The sequence below is a fragment of the Salvelinus alpinus genome, chromosome 1, assembly GCF_045679555.1.
Source record: "Salvelinus alpinus chromosome 1, SLU_Salpinus.1, whole genome shotgun sequence".
In the NCBI taxonomy this organism is placed as follows: domain Eukaryota; kingdom Metazoa; phylum Chordata; class Actinopteri; order Salmoniformes; family Salmonidae; genus Salvelinus; species Salvelinus alpinus.
Window position 1 is genome coordinate 73,484,467 of NC_092086.1, and position 17,114 is coordinate 73,501,580.

General features: G+C 41.4%; 1 protein-coding gene across 4 annotated transcripts in view; it reads left to right on the forward strand.

Moving 5' to 3' along the window:
- LOC139530087 (double C2-like domain-containing protein beta) overlaps window positions 1-15,972 on the forward strand; it is a 312,939-nt gene extending 296,967 nt beyond the window's left edge. For all 4 annotated transcript variants that reach the window (XM_071326180.1, XM_071326197.1, XM_071326190.1 and 1 more), the window contains 3 exons: window positions 956-1,037; window positions 2,822-2,918; window positions 12,150-15,972. In XM_071326180.1, the coding sequence (XP_071182281.1) occupies window positions 956-1,037; window positions 2,822-2,918; window positions 12,150-12,286 (316 nt within the window). In that variant the 3' untranslated portion in view covers window positions 12,287-15,972. The remainder of the gene's footprint in view (window positions 1-955; window positions 1,038-2,821; window positions 2,919-12,149) is intronic.
- Window positions 15,973-17,114: the final 1,142 nt, after the last annotated feature.

Sequence of the window (17,114 nt, forward strand, 5' to 3'; positions counted from 1 at the left end):
AGCCAAGTACTGCAGTTCTACTGGACTCAGTGGGGGGTCGATCAAACTTCCTCAAGCTCCAACTCCAGCCAAGCCCTTGGGGATTCCCAACATCTATTTGGAGTTCCTGAAATCAAAATCTTTGACCTTTTGGGCCTCATTGATACTTCAATTCCTATGGAGGGGTTTATTGTTATGGGAGTGTGCAGCCCTCCAGTAATTCAAACAATGGCTGTTGCTCTCCAGACTGTCATTGTGCGTCGTCAGCATGCACAGCAGAAAACAAACTCCATTGCTGAGGGAGGCCATTGTAATTACTTTTTGCCCAGATTTTTTGCCATTCATTCCCATCTTATTTTCGGGAGCATTGCAAACATGTTAAATGCATTTTGGAGATCAGAGCTTTCAGTTGGACCTAGCTTGCATCCCAAATGGGATTTCCCTATATAGTGCTTTTAGGGTAGTGCACTATAGGGAATATAGTCACATTTGGGGCGCAACCCTAGACTAGAGCCACCAGCTCCACGCTGTTGTATGTTAATACAATATGATAATCAACCTTTCAACCCATGGACTGTCAGTCACTGTAGCAACAGCTTTCTTAGTGCTGGCCTCTGTATGCTGCCCTAAGTGTTCTGCCCACTGTCAGATAAAATTTGATGCCACAGCACCCTCTGGTGGAATAATTGGTATAACATTCAATTCAACATTCAAATTAATTAATGACCCATATTTGCTGTCTCATTCCTTTTCATAAATGCCTTTTCATATTGGGCCAGTCATTCCTGCTGGACTACTTAGAGCTCAGAGACGCGAGGCGTTTCAAAGTTCTGTGTCCCTGGATTGAATCTCCTGACTCCTGACCTGACTGTCTATTACAGTCTATAGCACGCCCAATAATCCACATCAAACAACAGTAGACTGCAGAGAGACATTTTCTGTCCGTAATAGTTACTGCTTCATGCCTTTTCTGCAGGTACCTGAAGCCTGACGAGAACAAAAAGTCAAAACACAAGACTGCTGTCAAGAAGAAGACCCTCAACCCAGAGTTTAACGAGGTAAGGAAGGACATGCTCTCTCTTCCTCTCTTTCCTCTCTCTCTTTTTCCTCTCTCAGAGATATCTTGTCTCTCTGACATCACAAATCCCTCCAATAATCAATCCCATTTAAGACTTGATACTTAGGAGGAACCAGATATTTTAAAATCAAGCTTATCAAGTTAGTTATGAAACACATTTTTCAAACTTGGCTAATTATACCTGACTTTGTTCCAGTATGATGAAAATCATGACTTTAAAGGTCCAATGCAGCTGTTTTTATCTCAATATCAAATCATTTCTTGGTAACAATTAAGTACCTTACTGTGATTATTCTTTTTTTATTAAAATGGTCAAAAAGAAGAACAAAATGTCTTCGAGTGGGGAGGGGAAAACTGAAAATTAGCTGTTATTGGCTGAGAGGTTTGGAACTCTTTCATATTGATCAATTAAATAATTTACCGCTTAATGATGTCACCATCAAAGGCCAAAACTCCATCCCACCAAATGTCATAATTTTCAGTGTTATTCCAATCTCATAGTGTGGAAATATATATAAAACACAGGTAAATCATGTTTTTGACTGCACTGGGCTTTTAATGCTGACTCATTGTACATTTGCTCTTCTTACCGACAGTAGATATCACCTCTCCCCATATTTGTCTTTTATCTGTCCCCCTGTATCTATCTGGGCGGCCTTATTGCACACTAGTGTCCATTTTTTTACCAAATGCATTGATGATGAGGTGAGCAACCGTCAGATCAGCCGTCTGTTAACTCTCATTGAGAGGCCAACTTGACTGTAGTAAAAGTCTATTTCCCCTGTCTCCTGAGCCTGCCTCTTTTTCTCTGAATGCCTCACAAACATTCTCCCATTCATCTGTTACTATGCTCCAGAGAGACCCCACGTTCAGACCACCACCAAAGACCTAATTTAGCACTAGACTGCGGCATTGAGTGGCGTCCTCCCGGAACACGCGAGGCCTGTGACTTGACATTTCCATTGACATTTCCTTTCGTCTCCATTTCCATCCTGTTGCCTGTTGGCCTTTCGGGCTCGAGATTAGGTGACCTGGGCTTCCACTGCATTCAGAAGGCATTTTGGTTCAAAAAGGCGTACAGATAAACTTGAGTATTGATGGATTGATACCAAAATTGATTATCTTCGTGGCCTTCTGAGTGGTTCAGCGGTCTAAGGCACTGCAGTGCTTAAGGCGTCAATACAGATCCGAGTTCGATCCCGTGAGGTACCCATGAGGCAACACACAATTGGCCCAGTGTCGTCCGGGTTAGGGGAGGGTTTGGCCTTGTCCCATCGCGCTCTAGCGACTCCTGTGGCTGGCCGGGCGCATGCACGCTGACTTCAGGCACCAGTTGTACGGTGTTTCTTCCGACACATTGGTGCGGCTGGCTAACGGGTTAAGCGAGCAGTGTGTCAAGATGCAGTGCGGCATGGCAGGGTCGTGTTTCGGAGAGCGTATGGCTCTCGACCTTCGCCTCTCCCGAGTCGGTACGGGAGTTGCAGCGATGGGACAAGACTAACTACCAATTGGATATCATGAAATTGGGGAGAAAAAGGGTCAAATTAAATAAAGAAATTATAATAATATTGATTCTCTTCTATCAGCATGATTAATTGTAGGCCGTATCGGTAATTAATTGTCACTGATAACATTGTTTAAAATATTATTTAAATATGATTCCTTTGATTATGTTTCTTGTGGAAACTTACTGGCTTTTTGGGGATAACCTTGCTGTCTGTATGAAGCTGTCTGGCCAGTCACGTTTTTAAACATTTTTTGTAGGAGTTCTTCTACGAAATCAAATACGCCGACCTCAGCAAGAAAACCCTGGAGGTAACCGTGTGGGATTACGACATCGGCAAGTCCAACGATTTCATAGGTAAGCACTAAGCAGGTGACCACGTTACCAAGTGTAGTGACCTGAACAGTTCAAAAAGGTGTAGGTGGCTGCAGCCACACCGGTGACAATCTGGCCCAGGCTCCCCTGCCACCTCTGTTTACAACACCTACTCACCCACCAGAGGCCTCCATTTGTCCTGATAGCTACCCAGGGCCACAAACCTGGACCCAAATGACAACAACAAACAACTGAGTGGTGAGGAAGAAGCAGGAAACACTGACCCTTGATGCATGCCAGCCAGGCTGTAAGCTTGTCAAGTTCTCATGCCGACATGTGGTTGGTGGGCGAGGAGTTGAACTTGAAGCGACAGGGATCCAACTTTTTCTGAATCCCTAACAAATCCCCCATTCCTCTCTTTTGATGATGCACTCATCAAGAGTCCTCAGCACTCATCAAGAGTCCTCAGCACTCATCAGGAGTTTGAGCTGTTCACTCATCCACTTTAGCTAATGTGTAGGGGAGAGTGGGGTATGTTGAGCTGTTTTTTACATTCAGCATCACTACATTAAAGAATATATTTGTATTCTTTCTAACACAGATATCAACATATATTTTAGGATGTTGTGTATGCCTGGAAATAATCAGAATCCATGTAAACACAACAGTTTTGAAAACATAGCTTTTCCAACAAAATTGGTCTCTTGGAACAACTTACCCCGGGTGTGGGGTAAGTTGAGCATAGGGACAGGGTAAGTGAAGCCACCTTGGGGTAAGTGGGTGGTGGTGTCCTGCGACGGTGAATGTCCTGGTAGGTCAAAGTTTAATTCATGGAATGGGGTGTGGTATATTGTAAACTCAGAAAAAAAAGAAACGTCCCGTTTTCAGGACTCTGTCTTACAAAGATCATTCGTAAAAATCCAAATAACACATCTTCATTGTAAAGTGTTTAAACACTGTTTCCCATGCTTGTTCAATGAACCATAAACGATTAATGAACATGCACCTGTGGAACGGTCGTTAAGACACTAACAGCTTACAGACAGTAGGCAATTAAGGTCACAGTTATGAAAACTTAGTACACCAAAGAGGCCTTTCTACTGACTCTGAAAAACACCAAAAGAAAGATGCCCAGGATCCCTGCTCATCTGCGTGAACATGCCTTAGGCATGCTGCAAGGAGGCACGAGGACTGCAGATGTGGTCAGGGCAATAAATTGCAATGTTCCTACTGCGAGACGCCTAAGACAGCACTACGGGGAGAAAGGACACACAGCTGATCGTCCTCGCAGTGGCAGACCACATGTGACAACACCTGCACAGGATCGGTCCATCCGAACATCACACCTGCGGGACAGGTACAGGACGGCAACAACAACTGCCCGAGTTACACCAGGAACGCTCAATCCCTCCATCAGTGTTCAGACTGTCCGCAATAGTCTGAAAGAGGCTGGACTGAGGCTTGCAGGCCTGTTGTAAGACAGGTCCTCACCAGACATCACCGGCAACGATGTCGTCTATGGACACAAACCCACTGTCGCTGGACTAGACAGGACTGGCAAAAAATGCTCTTCACTGACGAGTCGCGGTTTTGTCTCACCAGGGGTCATGGTCAAATTTGCGTTTATCGTCGAAGGAATGAGCGTTACACCGAGGCCTGTACTCTGGAGCGGGATCAATTTGGAGGTGGAGGATCTGTCATGGTCTGGGGTGTGTCACAGGATCATCGGACTGAGCTTGTTATCATTGCATGTAATCTCAACTCTGTGCATTACAAGGAAGACATCCTCCTCCCTCATGTGGTACCCTTCCTGCAGGCTCATCCTGACATGACCCTCCAGCATGACAATGCCACTAGCCATACTTCTCGTTCTGTGCATGATTTCCAGCAAGACAGGAACGTCAGTGTTCTGCCATGGCCAGCAAAGAGCCCGGATCTCAATCCCATTGAGCATGTCTGGGACCTGTTGGATCGGAGGGTGAGGGCTATTCCCCCCCAGAAATGTCTGGGAACTTGCAGGTGCCTTTGTGGAAGTGTGGGGTAACATCTCACAGCAAGAACTGGCAAATCTGGTGCAGTCCATGAGGAGGAGATGCACTGCAGTACTTAATGCAGCTGGTGGCCACACCAGATACTGACTGTTCCTTTTGATTTTGACCCCCCCCCCCCCCCCCCCCCTTTGTTCAGGGACACGTTATTCCATTTCTGATAGTAACATGTCTGTGGAACTTGTTCAGTTTATGGCTCAGTTGTTGAATCTTGTTATGTTCATATAAATATTTACACATGTTAAGTTTGCTGAAAAAAAATGCAGTTGACAGTGAGAGGATGTTTCTTTTTTTGCTGAGTTTATTTCTTAAATGTATGCCTACATTCAGAAATACAGTGCCTTCGGAAGGTATTCAGACCCCTTGACTTTTTCCACATTTTCTTACGTTACAGCCTTATTCTAAAAAATGTTTTTTAAATCCTCCGCAATCTACACACAATACCCCATAATGACAAAGTGAAAACAGGTTGTTTGAAATTGTATCATATGTTTTAAAAAATATAAACGAATACCTTATTTACATACACTACCGTTCAAAAGTTTGGGGTCACTTAGAAATTTCTTTGTTTTTGAAAGAAAAGCAATTTTTTTTGGTCCATTAAAATAACATCAAATTGATCAGAAATACAGTGTAGACATTGTTAATGTTGTAAATGACTATTGTAGCTGGAAACGGCTGATTATTGTTTTCCATGGAATATCTACATATGTGTACAGAGGCCCATTATCAGCAACCATCACTCCTGTGTTCCAATGGCACGTTGTGTTAGCTAATCCAAGTTTATCATTTTAAAAGGCTAATTGATCATTAGAAAACCCTCTTGCAATTATGTTTCAGCACAGCTGAAAACTGTTGTGCTGATTAAAGAAGCAATAAAACTGTCCTTCTGTAGACTAGTTCATTATCTGGAGCATCAGCATTTTTGGGTTCGATTACAGGCTCAAAATGGCCAGAAACAAAGAACTTTCTTCTGAAACTCGTAAGTCTATTCTTGTTCTGAGAAATGAAGGCTATTCCATGCAAAGAATTGCCAAGAAACTGAAGATCTCGTACAACGCTGTGTACTACTCCCTTCACAGCAGCCCCGGTGCACAACTGAGCAAGAGGACAAGTACATTAGAGTGTCTAGTTTGAGAAACAAATGCCTCACAAGTCCTCAACTGGCAGCTTCATTAAATAGTACCTGCAAACACCAGTCTCAACGTCAACAGTGTAGAGGCGACTCCAGGATGCTGGCCTTCTAGGCAGAGTTGCAAAGAAAAAGCCATATCTCAGACTGGCCAACAAAAAATAAAAGATTAAGATGGGAAAAAGAACACAGACACTGGACAGAGGAAGATTGAAAAAAAGTGTTATGAAAAGACAAATCTAAGTTTGATGTGTTCGGATCACAAAGAAGAACATTCGCTTGACCGTATTGTACGTAAGAAGTGCCCATCAAGCCAATCCAACTTGTGGGAGGTGCTTCAGGAAGCATGGGGTGAAATCTCTTCAGATTACTTCAACAAACTGACAACTATAATGCTCAAGGTCTGCAAGGCTATAATTGCTGCAAATAGAGGATTCTTTGACGAAAGCAAAGTTTGAATGACACTTATTATTTCAATAAAAAATCATTATTTATATTTCCTATTCATTTTGCAACTCATTTCATGTATGTTTTCAAAGAAAACGAGGACATTTCTAAGTGACCCCAAACTTTTGAATGGTAGTGTAAGTATTCAGACCCTTTGCAATGAGACTCGAAGTTGAGCTCAGGTGCATCCTGTTTCCATTGATCATCCTTAAGATGATTTAAAAACTTTTTCTCCCCAAATTCGTGGTATCCAGTTAGTAGTTAGTCTTGTCTCATCGCTGCAACTCCCGTATTGACTCTGGAGAGGCAAATGTCGAGAGCCATGCGTCCTCTGAAACACAACCCAACCAAGCCACACTGCTTCTTGACACAATGCCCACTTAACCCAGAAGCCAGCCGCACCAATGTCTCGGAGGAAACCCCGAACACCTGGCGACCGTGTCAGCATGCACTGCGCCCGGCCCACCACAGGAGTCGCTAGTGCGCGATGGGACAAGGACAGCCCTGCCGGTCAAACCTAACCTGGACGATGCTGGGCCAATTGTGCGCCGCCCCAGGGGTCATGTCTCCCGGTCGCGGCCGGCTGCGACAGAGCCTGGACTCGAACCCAGAATCTCTCTTGGCACAGCTAGCACTGCGATGCAGTGCCTTAGACCACTGTGCCACTCGGGAGGCCTGTATGATTCTAAAACTTGATTGGAGTACACCTGTGGTAAATTCAATTGATTGGACATGATTTGAAAAGGCACAAAACTGTCTATATAAGGTCCCACAGTTGACAGTGCATGTCAGAGCAAAAACCAAGCCATGAGGTCGAAGGAATTGTCCGTAGAGCTCCGAGACAGGATTGTGTCGAGGCACAGTTCTTGGGAAGGGTATGAAAAAATGTATTCAGCATTGAAGGTCGCTAAGAACACAGTGGCCTCCATCATTCTTAAATGGAAGAAGTTTGGAACCACCAAGACTCTTCCTAGTGCTGGCCGCCCATACAAACTAATCAATCAGGGGAGAAGGGCCTTGGTCAGGGAGGTGACCGAGAACCCGATGGTCCCTCTGACCAGAGCTCTAGTGTTCCTCTGTGGAGATGGAAGAACCTTCCAGAAAGACAACCATCTCTGCAGCACTTCACCAATCAGGCCCTTATGGTAGAGTGGCCAGACGGAAGTCACTCTTCAGTAAAAGGCACATGGCAGCCACTTTGAGTTTGCCAAAAGGCACCTAAAGACTCTCAGACCATGAGAAACAATATTCTCTGGTCTGATGAAACCAAGATTGAACTCTTTGGCCTGAATACTAAGCGCCACGTCTGGAGGAAACCTGGCACCATCCCTACGGTGAAGCATGGTGGTGGCAGCATCATGCTATGCTGAGTTATTTCAGCGGCAGGTACTGGGGGACTAGTCAGGATTGAGGGTAAGATGAACGGAGCAAAGTACAGAGAGATCCTTGATGAAAACCTGCTCCAGAGCGCTCAGGACCTCAGACTGGAGTGAAGGTTCACCTTCCAACAGGACAACAACCCTAAGCACACAGCCAAGACAATGTAGGAATGGCTTCGGGAAAGTCTCTGAATGTCCTTGAGTGGCCCAGCCAGAGCCCAGACATGAACCCGATCAAACACCTCTGGAGAGACCTGAAAATAACTGTGCAGCGACGTTCCCCATCCAACCTGACATAGCTTGATAGGATCTGCAGAGAAGAATGGGAGAAACTCCCCAAATACAGGTGTGCCAAGCGTCATACCCAAGAAGAATCAAGACTGTAATCACTGCCAAAGGTGCTTCAACAAAGTACTGAGTAAAGGTTCTGAATACTTATTTAAATATGATATATATATATATTTTTTTATATAAATAAGCAACATTTTCTAAAAACCTGTTTTTGCTTTTTTCACATTATGGGTTATTTTGTGTAGAAGGTTTAATCAATTTTAGAATAAGGCTGTAACTTAAAGTATAGAAAAATTCAAGGGGTCTGAGTACTTTCCGAAGGCACTATATATCTCTCAGTTCAATATCACTTACACTTCCATTTCAGTTGTGTCGTATGTTGTTACGATGTGCTTATTCGTCGGCAAGTTCTTTAAATTTGATGCTACTAAGCCCATGAAACTGGTCCGCGAGATTCTTGATATGTTTATGAAGCTCAGACTCCATGTCATCAGATAAGACCTTGTGTTTCTCTGCTACTCTGTCACTGCCTCTCTTTCGAACAGGTACTTGTTTTTTTTGTCAATTTACCTCTTCGGTGTCATTCAGTCTATTTTTTCATCCCTTGCTGCTGCCGAATGGACTTCTTCCCTTCTGTCACTTTCTTGGCCGCTCTCAAGAACCTCAAGGGGGGTTAGACCCCTGCTTGTTTCTTGTTTGTATACACGGGGCATGATGACGTCTGCTCTGTAACAACAACAAAAAAATGCACTCTTGAATTCATATGCATGACACATTGCAAAAATACTATGCATATTGGCCCAGATTCTGACCCGAATTAAGCGCACGGAAATGTAATGTATGCTTTTGTTTATGCTTTTTTCTCTATGCATATTCTGACCTTGAATTTAAGCATGAGAATAGCATGCTATTCACCCACTATTATTTTGAGGTGGAGCTTGAATAAATTAAGGTGTGATGGAGGTGTGGCTACATATACACCGTATTCTGACCTTGACTTAGTTGCCTAGTAATTCCACCACCTTTATGCCGAGAGAGCAATTTTAAATGATTTTTCCTTATGATCCCTGGAGACGAATGTGTAACCAGCCATAAAGTATGGAAGCAAACTGAAAATCATATCAACATGACATGTATTGCGGCCCCTTTTCCACAGTGAAATGGGATATAAATAGCTGTAATGTTAATCAGAATTCAAATTGTGTGCCTTCAAAATTTGCCTGGATGAAATTTGGAGACACAAGCTATAGGCTTCTTTAGGGCTGAACCTGCCGAGTGGATGTATGTGTTTCAGAATGTTTTTATTATATACCCTGGCTTTTCTCTGTTTAATTTAGAAATTTGTATCATGTTAAGTATTAGCCACTATCGGGAGCCCCTGTCAGTAATACCACATGCCTTTAGTTTTGCATCATTTCATTCCATTTACCTTTCTTTCCTCTGTCACGTCCTTGTAAATTGCTCCTGAGGGTCGCTTGCATTAGTGGATCGTATTAGGCTTGTCCAAAATAATTGCACAACACATGTAACCTGTTTGAAGACCACATGTAACAGGTTAAATCTGGAGCCTGGCGCACGGTTTACTATGACTGGACCAGTGTCATACAGTTCCATGATTAGTGGGAATTAGGGTAGATTTATAGGATTATTGTTCAATCCCTATTGTACACTTTCCACCTTCCAATATTTCATGGATTGAACTTGAATAGGACAACTTTCAGGATGAATCAAACCACTATTTTCTATTCATCAATATGCAGTATTTTGTGTGGAAACGCTCTCCAAACTGTTTTTTTGAATGATTCATACATACTTTCCTAACCCTAAAATGTGCCTAAATATCTAGTATTCTAGTTATTTACATCTACCAATTGGTGCTGAAATGGCGACGAATATGCATCGATGGATTTCTTTCATTGATCCCTATATTCTGAACCTGTTCTCTCAATGTATTCTATTGAATCTGTCAACCAAAATTCGAATTAAAGGTGCACCGTATTTAAAGGGATGCCTTAAAGATCAATGTACCCCATTGAATGAAAACTCCACAAGAAAATGTGTTGACCAGCAAGTGGGAGGGTTTTCAGTGGTTGAATTAAATGTAATTAGAGTGGGCAAGGTAGCCACATCTGCAGAGTGCTTTACGTGACTAAGATAAGTCTGAATACCAAATACTGAGAAGTGTTTAGGAAAGGCATGCGTAGGAAAGGCATACATTTCTGACTCGAGATCAGCCCATTTTGCATAAAACTGAAAACAAACAAATAATCATAATTTGTATGGGGTATGGTAACCTAACGTAGCAGGTGTAGAAAGATGCCTGGGCGGAGTTCCGACTTCTATTTTTTAGGGAAAACGGAAGTTAGGTTCAAAATATTATAGCCCTGAAACCCGGATGTTAGCATTTTCTTGCGACTCCGCATAGGCTAGGGGCTCAACTTACCCCATGGCCATTGACTCAACATACCCCAAGGCAAAAATGTTGACTATATTAGCCCACACAGCTACAAGGATGCACTTTCATACTTAGTACTTAATATTGTAGCTTATAGAGACCCCAACTGATTGAGATACAAACATCCTGAAACCTATAACACAATACATGAATTTGACTATGTGAGACAAAAATGTGGGATCTAACTTGCTTACCACTTTTTCCATGTGGTTTCTTCCTTCACAGACAACATGGGGCTATACTTGTGAAATGTTGCTTAGACTGTGGTTTGAAACATTGGTCTAAAATGGCTAGCTACTAGCTTTTCTCATAGGCCAACCTGGCCAAATTAGCCACGATACTGAGGACGGCCAGCTGAGCAGATAATTATATCTGGTAACAAATTCCTTCTTAGCCAATTAAAATAGTTGGACGGGATTCAACACTTTTTCACTAAAGGATCCTTACCAGAAGTCCTCCAGCATGTTCTGATACTCAAATGAACTCCTTCACATGCAAAAGTTTGTCTGGACAATTAGCTCACAGTGTAAAGATGCCTAGTTCCTGACGCTTTTCACCACTTGCGACATAATTTTAATCCCAGAGTGGGATCATAATTTTTCCTTTCACATGTGGACTAACATTCATTGTGGTATTGTGTTGAGAAGGAAACCATAAAAATGAAGAATGAATTTCTTTAGGAGCTAGGCCTATGACTTTCTTTAAACTTTTTTCACAAACACACTGCTAGGGCCTAATAATATCTTAGCATATGAGGCTACATGGAGGTGTACACTTGCCTAAATGTAGGTTACACCTACAACGTTTTATATGTGTTTTTATAATCGTTATCTAGCTTACTTTGTCACAAGTTTACATAAGTGTAAATTGACTGGTCTGTCTAAGTTCACCAAGTGTCCAGTAGAGGGCGCAGCTACTCCAGGAATCCACTGAGGTGAAGCCTCCTGCTTGCTTCATAATTAATGAAGCCGATGCAGTAAAAAACACTACATCTGATCGTGCTTTCCTGTCAATTCTGTAACACATGCTATTGACTGACTGGCCTAGCCTATATAAACACTCAGATCAACAATAGAGCTAAGTTCATTGTCATGGACGTTTTATTAGCTGGGCTAACATATATCAACATAATTTTTGGACAAGATGGCCTAATGACGGTTTAAATAGCGAGAAGAGAGTAATGTACCTATTTGAAAGCTATATAAAAAAGTGGCTCTCATGCTAGAAAATGATAATGTGCTCAGAGTTTTACATTGTTCATGTCCAGCAATTGATGAGAGCAAGGTTGAACACACAAAACGCTTGCATTGTCAGGTTTAAACATTGGTCACCAGTCTCACTTCAAAGAGGCCTATTCTACCATGGACAACCTGTTCAGGAGGGTGCAACATCACAGAGTATTCAGAGAACAGTTGTGATTGTCTTTTGGGTATTGTGTTAGTTCAAACTATTTAGTTTCTATCGTCCATCAATGTGTCGCTTTCTAACCCTTTTCTACTGTTCTGCCGTCCCCGGTCTCAGGTGGTGTGTCCCTGGGCATCAGCGCAAACGGGGAGAGGCTCAAACACTGGTTCGACTGTCTCAAAAACAAGGACAAGAAAATTGAGCGATGGCACACACTGACCAACGAACTTCCTGGTACAACATTCAATGACTAATGGCCCCTCCCCACTACCTACTGTGGACAGGAGTTCAGGCTTGATCGGCTAATACACACTCCAGCTTTCCCGTTTCCAGAGACGTTTAACAAATCAAAGCTCTTGTTTTCTGTATTTCTATCCTAAGGTTTTGGTCTCATCCGTTATCGTCTATCCCTTTCTGATAACGTGCTGTGTCCTTAGGGCTTTGCTGCACAGAACTAGAATGAGATGAGAATCTATTTGTGTGGTTTGCTGCCCGGCGATGCATATTCACTAGGTTTATTGGCAGCAGTTTATTGGCAGATTGTGGGGAGTGTGCACTTTGTTGAAATGAAAGGAGAAAAGGGTGGATTATTTACTTCAGACACTGCTCTAAAAAGTATATGTGTTGTTTACAGTCTAGGATGCAGCGCCACACACCTCTGCTGTTCCTCTGAAGTTCATGTTTGCCAGAGAAAGGGGGCAAAAGACCCAAGTAATGTGTTTTATAGAGAGCCTACTTTCAGGTCAGTGCAAATGTCTAATCCTGTGATGAAGGGTTTGGGATAGGGGGGGGGGGGGTTGTGGAAGGGATGGGGGACAAGGCATTTTAATATGCTAGCTCTAAGTACTGTATCTCGTTGCTTATGTGTTTCAGTTGTTTTTTAAGTAGTGTAAAATGTACACCACCCCAGTCAGTATATCAGATGAATGTAGGGTGCTGTGTGTTATTGAACTAGTTCATACATAAAACTCAAGGTCTGATAAATATCAGTTGCGTTGGATAGCATGGGAGGAAGAGAATTGAACTTCTGCAGCCTAATGGCAAACTGTTTTTATGACGTTGCCTGAGGCGGAATATTACCATAAATCTATATTTTTACATTTCCTCATTGGCTGTTTAATTATTAATGATGAGAACTCAATATGGCTCAACTCACTTCCTGCTTATGTTTTGAAATCAAAGTATATTTTGATATTAATTAATAATTTTATGTTCACCTTTTTATTGTTGCCCTGAAATGTATGTTTGTGTGCGTGCGCATATTTGTGCTGTATGTGTGTCGGTGAACGCGACCGAGAATTGTCCTTTTAATTGTGAAATATTTAACTGGCCAATTCTTATACTAATAACTGTACATGTATTGCTAGTGTTTTCCACTGCATAGCAGCTAACAACCAGTGGTGGAAAAAGTACCCAATTGTCATACTTGAGTAAAAGTAAAGATACTTGAATAGAAAATGACTCAAGTAAAATGAAAGTCACCCAATAAAATCCTACTTGAGTAAAAGTCCAAAAGTATTTGGTTTTATAAATATACTTAAGTATCAAAAGTAAATGTAATTGCTAAAATAAACTTAAGGATCAAAAGTAAAAGTAGAAATCATTTCAAATTCCTTATATTAAGCAAACCACACATCACGATTTTCTTGTTTTTGAAATTTACAGATAGCCAGGTGCACACTCCAACACTCAGACATAATTTACAAACAAAGCATTTGTGTTTAGTGAGTTCGCCAGATCAGATGCAGTAGGGATGACCAGGCGTCACGGAAAAAGTACATTTATTTTCTTTTGGAAAGTAGTGGAGTAAAAGTTGTCAAAATTATAAATAGTAAAATAAAGTACAGATACCCCAAAAAACTACTTAAGTAGTACTTTAAAGTATTTTTTACTTATTAAGTACTTTACACCACTGCTAACAACTATGACACTACATGATTATAAGTTGTTTCATTTTGTGTTATAATTTATTTTACCCATAGTGTTGTTTTGTCAAAGCTTTTGTCTTACTTGAAAAATGTAAAGACATGTCCCATTCCATTGTTAAAAATTATGTGAGCTTAATTTCAAGAAAAAGCTCCCAAGGGGTATATTTTCCATCTTCATTGACAAACCCAGGTAGACTTCTTGTTACTACTTCATGTTCAAAGTTTAGTCAAGACGGGGTAAAATATTGCACTTTCTGGCCTGGTGTGGACTAACCTAACGTTGCAGGAGTAAAATAAACACCTGAAACTAGATCCCCTACATACGGGTCTTGACGAGAAGAGAACTTTTGGGTGAGGTTCTCTACTGCACTGTTCAACCAATCCAGTAAATGTGGAGGAGGAGTTAAGATGGAGTGGCGCCTTGTTAACATCCCAAAGTGGAAGTCTCTCTCTCCATTTCCCCTGAAAACCAGAACATCTGGTTGTTGGGGACTCGGCAGAGGCTATGTGTGGACAGTGATTTGTGAAATGCTAACTGTCATTGGGTATGTGGCAGTGCTGGCAGTCCAATATCCTCCCCCTCTACAGTACCAACTAGAAGTTGTTTTGGACAGCAAGGTCCAACCCAATCTCTTCCTCAATTGTACAGGGCGTCAGGCAGGCAAGCAAGGTGGTCTCTTTCTTGAATGCATATACAGTCGCAACAGCTAACTTGTGACATTTTTTTTATCTGTTTGCCTTTGTACAAAACAAAATGATATTATAACAAAAATGCATGCAAATGTGATTTGTAAGTCATGAAATGACTGCTTAATGATAATGCTGTTTTTTCTTGGGGGGAAAAAAATAACACAACTGTGGATGCTACAAGAATGTCAATCTTTCTTCTGGACAACGTTTTGTACCTTTGAACACTATCGCATTGCCTGTGCGGCTGCTGTATTGATTGTCTGGGAATGTGACCGCATGTGAAGAAAAATCTCTCCCTCTCTGTTTGTTCATTTTGTTAACACTCAGGCGGTTGTTTGCATAATTCTGTTGGTTCTATGGTAAAAAAAAATATATATCAATATTTTCTCCTATTTCACCTTACTTTTGCACCGAATGGCCGAATGATTGTGCCTTTTCTTTTGTAAAAGTGTATTTTTGCAATGCTCACTTTACAAAGATTAGGTTGATATTAGCTTTTAATACGTAAATAATACACGGCACATTTATATTCCTGTATGTGTGTTAGGGTTCCGAACACTGTTTCACTCTTTCGAAATGTCCCACCCAAATGACACGAGCCCAGAGTGTCGTTCCACTGTTTGATGGTGGTGACAGTGAAGGCAGGGGTGCAAGGTTGAGGTGGAAGCATAGACCATGTATGTACAATATACGTCTGTGAGTGGAAGAGGTCACAATGACAGGCAACAGGGCCTTTATTCACAAAGCGTCTCAGAGTAGGAGTGCTGATCTAGGATCAGTTTTGCCCTTTAAATCATCATTAATACAGTTATATGGACAGGGGGGGACCTGATACTAAATCAGATTGGTTCTGTTTCTTTGTTGCAGTCTGCACAGGGCTGACTGTTTAATGCCCCATATAGCATTCTTTTTGTGGTGAGAATTTTATATAATAGTTTAAATAGGAAAGAACGGCTTGATGAATCAAATGTTTTGTATATCAGTTCATAAACCCGACGCCATCGTATTGGGACATAAAACAATCTGTTCACAACTATCTTGAACTTTATGCGGTATAGTTGTCAAACATCTCGACCTTAAGTAAAACTGATATATATATTATGATTTATACTAATAATTTGAAGCCATGCATGGTTTTTGATTGGCGGCAGACAAACACATTTATTCTTTTCTCTTTTGAGTAATTTCCTTTTGCATTTTTGTGGCAGAGCTGCAATGAGTTGCTTATACTTATATATTATATACCTTTGTTAATTGTTTGTATGACAACATTTTACCATCCTTATTTACAAATGTCATTCATAAACATGATCCCTTCCTTATAACCTTGTACATTTTTTACAAGAAAATGTGTCTTTCCTCTATCAATACATTGGAGTTTCGATATTTTCCCAGCCTCTTCTGGAGGATGACATTGGAATGGTAACCAACGCTGTATGGCTTCATTTAGAAAGGAGGATACTTTAAACAGGGTTCCATTGTCAATAGACCGGAAAGGGTTGGTTTTAATCTGCATAACAGCGAAGAGACCCCTTTTTAACATTGGATGTGCCTCTCTTAGTAGCCTGCTGGAAAACCAGTTTGGATTTAGATGCCTTCAGAAAGTATTCATACCCCTTGACTTATTCCACATTGTTGTTTTATGGCCTGAATTCTAAATGTTTTTGTTTCTCACACATCTACACACAATACCCCATAATGACAAAGTGAAAACATGTTTTTAGAAATCTTTGCAAATTTAGTGAAAAATCAATACTTTTGCACCTGTTTCCTCCAGCATCTTCACAATGTCCTTTGCTGATGTTCTGGGATTGATTTACACTTTTCACACCAAAGTACGTTCATCTCTAGGAGACAGAATGCGTCTCCTTCCTGAGCGGTATGACGGCTGCGTGGTCCCATGGTGTTTATACTTGCGTACTATTGTTTGTACATATGAATGTGGTACCTTCAGGCGTTTGGAAATTGCTCCCAATGATGAACCAGACTTGTGGAGGTCTACAATTTATTTTCTGAAGTCTTGGCTGATTTCTTTTGATTTCCCCATGATGTCAAGCAAAGAGGCACTGAGTTTGAAGGTAGGCCTTGAAATACATCCACAGGTACACCTCCAATTGACTTGAATGATGTCAATTAGACTATCAGAAGCTTCTAAAGTGATGACATCATTTTCTGGAATTTTCCAAGCTGTTTAAAGGCACAGTCAACTTAGTGTATGTAAACGTCTGACCCACTGGAATTGTGATACAGTGAATTATAAGTGAAATAATCTGTCTGTAAACAATTGTTGGAAAATTTACTTAGATGTCCTAACTGACTTGCCAAAACTATAGTTTGTTAAAAAGAAATTTTTGGAGTGGTTGAAAAACAAGTTTTAATGACTTCAAGTGTATGTAAACTTCCTACTTCAACTGTAGATCATTTTTCAGTAGGATCATAACACCTTTTGAATTCCTATGCCCAT